Below are 5,981 nucleotides of genomic sequence, written 5' to 3'. Positions count from 1 at the left end.
GCTTAGCGTTGTAACTTTCATACGTGTACTATTTATTGCCGTACGTACAAAAACTAATTATAATAATCAATGTAAAATGTAAGCAAAGCTTTGTAAGTTTTGGATATGTATCATTCACCCGCGTATGTACATTGTACAATAACTATCTGCAATTATCAGAGTAAAATTTAAGCAAAGTATTGTAACTATTACTCATTATAAATATCAAAGTAAAATTTAAGCAAAGTATTATAACTTTTAAAAGACTTGTATCATTTATCCGCGTGTATTTAATACTTAATTATATACAATTATCAAAATAAAATTTTAAGCAAAGCATTATCAATTTCAGACGTGTATCATTTATCCAAGTGGAACGAACGGCTTGAGTAGTACCGTTGCAAAAATCCCAACGATTTCACTTTGACGCATTTACTAAGCTGGAATTTTCTACATTTCAACAATCATTACCCGATTGAAAAATGAAAATCAGTGCACAAAAAGCGTTGACTTTTACCGTGTTGACTGCTGCTTAACCCCCAAAATGCAAATGATCTTACCAAGAGGACTATTGCACTGAATAATATAATGACTTGTCTTGGATTATCTGAGTAGAAGTTATCTTCACGTTATCAAAATGAAAAGTGGTAAGCAATAGAAATTCGCTACAATAATTATAATTATAATATATAAGAAGGCATACATATAGGGTTGCCACCAAAAACATCCCTAAAATGCAAAGGATCTTACCAAGAGGACTATTGCACTGAATAATATAATGACTTGTCTTGGATTATCTGAGTAGAAGTTATCTTCACGTTATCAAAATGGAAAGTGGTAAGCAATAGAAATTTGCTACAATAATTATAATTATAATAAATAAGTAGGTATACATATAGATATGCTTAAATTAAATTAAGCAACCACCCCCTCCTGAGCGCTTGACGCAAATACCATCGGAGAAGCCACTGCCAACGTTACCAGCGATACCTTACCGTACATACTATCCTGGTCTGTTGTTGGTTTACTATGAATTCTTCAGTACCAGGATCGTGGCGCATTGTACGTACTGTCCACTGTACCGCAAGTGACGCACAATAACATGAGTTGGTTTGAAGGTTCATCAACCCAAGTGGTCTATCAGCCAATCAGACGTCAAGAATGGTCTGACAAAGACACGTGACATAACTCAATTATGCCCCATTGAAGCCAAAAATGGAGAGCATTTTTTTCACGGGCGTGGCAAGCCCTCTACAATACTGCACTGTACTAGTTGAAAACTGTTCCGCCATTGCGTAGCCATTAATTCTATCTTTCAATTTTTCAGGTGTTTACTTTGAATTTGGCTAAAATTTCACCAATATAGATCACAACAACCTTGAGTAATTGGCACCTGCTGTTTTTTTAATTTTTACTGCATGATTGAGTTATTTTATTTTTTGAAATTTCGAATACAAACTATCAGTCAGCAGTCAGCTTGTAGTGAATGATGACATAGAACTCGGATAGACTGTCCAAGGGTTCAATGTTTTATTCTGAATTCAGTTTTCCATTTCTAGCTTCTAATTCCAACAGTTTCCTAAATTCTTGGAGCGCATAGACCTCGTTACTTTGTAATAATTAGTATTGACAAAATACCCCAAATCACGCCCATTGCGATAATTACGTAAGATATCGAAAAGTAAGTATGTTCTAATCTCTGTACAACTGGCTTTTCATTTGGATAACTTCACTTTTGCTTACAACATGTTGTCATTGCAATGGACGCAAAATTCGATCAGTGGTTACAATTCGAATGAATTCTGTTCCATGTTGATGATCTACAGCATACTGTATTTGTGGTACTGAAATCATTTCAGCAACTGGTACTAGATTTGTATCAAAATAAGATTAAAATTTCAATTTAAGGAAATGATGAAAGTGAAGATGATTTAGTATTGTGTCCATCAATAAGTCAGCGATTAAATCAGTAGGATAATAAAATAAAGAAAGGCTAAAAGTCTTGAATGTGGAATTATATCTTAATAGCATTGCATTAGTAAGGCTCTAGGCTCGCCTTAGTCTGATAGCCAAACATCTGTTCGCCATTGCAATCAAATGGAATTTTCTAAAAGGCTTTATATAAAGGTTTCAAGAATAATCGCGCAAGAATCAATTACTACAAGAACCTAGTCTAAAATGTAAAGTATTCCGAGCTCAAAGCAAAGCTAAGTCTGCCTCCCTTGTGATTTCATCTCTGCACTTCTTAAATACATTTCATCAAATCCATTTATGACATAATTAACTACAATCAGACTTGAGTCATAAAAATAGAATACTTTTCCTCAAATAAATCATTATTTTCTATAATCCGAATCATTCTACTTAAAAAATCCCTACTTTTCTGTTAATGTCCAGCGCCTTTCGCTATTGGGCATCTTCGAGATTAAAGTAGGTTTAGCCACATAAATCTTGTACTATAATTAATCAACTGGCTAATATAGTCATCAGCAATTCTGAAAAGGTACGTTCACTGTATAGTATAGTAGTAAGCAATCATCTAATGTTAGTATCACCATAATATCTATTCTTAGAAGCCTGATCATATCAAATAGAGCTACACACACAATCAAATATAGAGTGAATTACTTCAATCATAATTTTAGTATTAGATAATCTAGAAATTAAACTTAACTTGTAATGATGCCCTATTGCATTAAATCATTCTAGAATTACAAGGATAATAGTGACCAGTTTTAATCGATGTTGGCTCAATATCATCAGGAACTTGGTCTGATGAAGTCTATGCAAGATCGAAATAGATATTTAATGTTTAGTTCTGAAAGTCAAGTTAAAGTCATACGACTATTCTTAGGTTTAATGAATCATCATATTTCTGACGTATACTATTAACTTACCATTATCAAGAATAATATTTTGGATTTGATTCACGTTGATCACCAATAGGTGTAACTATTCGATTTGCTACATCAGTTGACTTACGATTTGGACTTATAATAAAGCATTGGTAATGGAGATAATAGCATAGTGTTACATTCCAATTGATATTAATAGTCTGCTCTAACAATTTACTATTTTTACAATTTAGGCCGTCTTCGTTAAAAGTGATTTGATATAGACCATTCTCCATAATTTGCTTTTCGAGCTCGGCTGCTGAAAGCGATGTGAACTTAAAATCCTTAGGAATTTGCCGTAATGTTTCATTAGTAAAACAATCTTCAAATAAGTTGTATTCAGACAGTAATCGATTGTTGATAGAGAAGCTTTTACACAAACTCTTTTCTGATACGTTAGAAACAAAAACTTTTGTAGAGTTGAAATAGTAGATCGAAAAAAGATGAAATAATTGGAGAAATGACAGATTGATATCTTGACGTAAGATATATTGTCTGTTTGTGATATCGATATCATTTGATCATGTACATCTTGGATATTCCAAATTTTATCCGACTGGCTTCGTAGAGCTAATTTTAATGGCAGATCTTAAGTATTATTGACTTTGAAATATTGACGCAATTCTTGAAAAGAATATCGGCTAGTGTAAATTTGCATGAAATAATTCATTACTATAAAATTTATACCCATCGGTTCAAGGCGAATAATTGGTGATACATAAATCAGATAGCCATCGTCGTTCTTCATCTGTAAATTATCAGTGTATGGAGGATCTATGTAATAAACCGTTAGCGCTATTTCTACATCATCAGCTAGACATTGGCTTGGAATCATAAGTTGAACTTGAAGCACTTGTGATATTGTGATAATGTGGTCATCACATGATGAGCAACGTTTTACAACTCGAGGATAGCCTATAAAAAATATTTATGGAAAGAATATTTTTACGATAAAAAATAAGATTAGGTAATGACTAATCATTTTTCTGCTAATAATATCGTAAAATAAAACGTGCAATTGCATACAGTGCACTAAATATAGCGAATATGCGTTCTACTAGTAATACTATTTAGTGAATTCAGTGACTAAATCAAGTAGTTGTATTATGGGCTGTAATAATCGTATTATTCTCTAACCATTAATTTCTTGCTTCTGATCTAACGATCACAGTTTACCTGAAATTATCCCTGAAAACAGGAGAGGATGCGCTTCCCTTTTATAACTTCTTTCCTTTAGATGGTAATGAATATCATGAGTATCCAGTATAGTCTCTGAAATTTGAGATTGAGTAATTTAGTCTAATCAATTTCCCTTTAATTATAATGGAAGAATTATTCGAGGATTGATAGTACTATTTGAAAATATCGATAATCTTGAATAATTTACTAACCATCACCTGCTAGACCTTGATCATTGTCATATTGGTTTGGATACGCATTTATGGTTGCAATTTTTACTATTAATACAAAAAAATAGAAAATGTTAGATATTGTACTGGAACTTTAAGTGTTTGAATAAAATATGAGAAAGTGAGGTCGTAATACGCGTACAAAACTATTCTTTATTTCGCTTAAACTAAAATTTTGAATGTATCTGTGTCGGAATGAACTTAAATTATAATGTGCTATGATATATTATAAGGACTGATAAATCATGGTTCAGTACTATTGCTAATATATCTAATTTCGTTCATTGATATCAAGCGATAATATGATATTACTACAGAATTTCTTGGATTTATATCGGTAAACGGAAAGGTAAAATGAAATTAAAACGATTAGAATATTAGAGCTATATGATTGCACTATCTTATACCATAATAACATCCCTCCATACCAAATTGCCTAAATAGAAGATCTGATACTGTAGAGCCATGTAAACATTCTTCATGAGGCATGATAAGCTTATGCACTTATTCAGTTTAATAGTCAATTTAAGTTCATTAATATTTCACATACTCGTAACACGACTTTATTGATTTAAATTTTTTTATGTGAACTGTAGATGATAAATCTTATAGTATTAGGTAGATAACATATTACTGTACCAGAAGTCTGCTTTAGAATGTAAAACCTAAATCGGCTTCTTATATCATATTTTACGTAAGTGCACAGTACTATATTACATACGAATCACTACGCTACATTAAAAGGATGTCATTATGAGGATCTATTTTTGTAATATACTGGAACGTAAGTTCAATTTTATAAATGGTAATGAAAAAGTAAATTGAATTACGGAAATATCCCTATGTTTAATATAGTACTGAGATAGCAAGCGAAAGAATCAATTCTAAGGACTATTCGATAATAGTCTATTATGCTGTTCATAGGGTAAACCAATTATAAACCGCCATGCTGATTGTTAATGGACGAATAAGAATAAGTTGCGTTCAATATATATAAAAGATTGTTAATAATTTTCCGCAATCTATTCCGTCATTTTAAGCAGCATTAAATAACAAACACCTGAGCTTAATGCAGTATAGGTAATGTTGTGAAATGTTTATGGTATTGAATTTATGGAGGAAAACAATTGGTATACCTATTGCAGCTTAATTTAATAATAGTGCATATCATTTTCATTATACATCATTTGCTGCCATATCTCCTAATGTTGGCTACGCATTTTCTCGTCTATTAAACAGTTACAGTCCAATTTTTCATTTTAAAATTTAATTTCAAGCATAATATTATCAAATTACCAAATATTACAAATTATCGATCAATTTATTATTTTCTTACTAAAGGAATGGCTATTTCCAATACTACTAATTCATTTGTAGTGCTTTTTGTACAGATTTATCACGATATTTGGTTGGGTTTTCTTCCTCTTTTTGTAATTGGATTAATATTGAACATAGTTTTACTCAATTTACTTTTCACAGACAATGACTTCCAAAATTCTACCTATCGTTTGATTCGAATGTCTGTAATATCGGATGTTATATCTGTTACAGCAACTGCAACTATGTTTTCTATATCAATCTTTGTTAATTTAGATTACATCGTCAGCTCCAATCTTTGTCGTGTCTTAGCTACTACTACATTTTCATCAACTGCAATTTCCATCATGAACTTAGCATTGGTTGCCGTAGATCGCTATTT

At 31.6% G+C, this 5,981-nt stretch overlaps 1 protein-coding gene across 1 annotated transcript; it reads right to left on the bottom strand.

Annotated features, from left to right (window-relative positions):
* Window positions 1-2,881: 2,881 nt before the first annotated feature.
* TRIADDRAFT_52810 (uncharacterized protein) lies at window positions 2,882-4,771 on the bottom strand (the record flags this gene model as incomplete). The annotated part of the gene is made up of 5 exons (XM_002108348.1): window positions 2,882-3,195; window positions 3,561-3,788; window positions 4,050-4,145; window positions 4,265-4,330; window positions 4,690-4,771. The coding sequence occupies 5 exons, from the start codon at window positions 4,769-4,771 to the stop codon at window positions 2,882-2,884; spliced, it is 786 nt and encodes a 261-aa protein (XP_002108384.1).
* Between the last annotated feature and the right edge of the window lie 1,210 nt (window positions 4,772-5,981).

Source organism: Trichoplax adhaerens, genomic scaffold, assembly GCF_000150275.1.
Source record: "Trichoplax adhaerens TRIADscaffold_1 genomic scaffold, whole genome shotgun sequence".
Taxonomy (NCBI): Eukaryota; Metazoa; Placozoa; class Uniplacotomia; order Trichoplacea; family Trichoplacidae; genus Trichoplax; species Trichoplax adhaerens.
The sequence above is the reverse complement of the archived record's forward strand: the minus strand, read 5'-3'. Positions and strand labels throughout refer to the sequence as shown.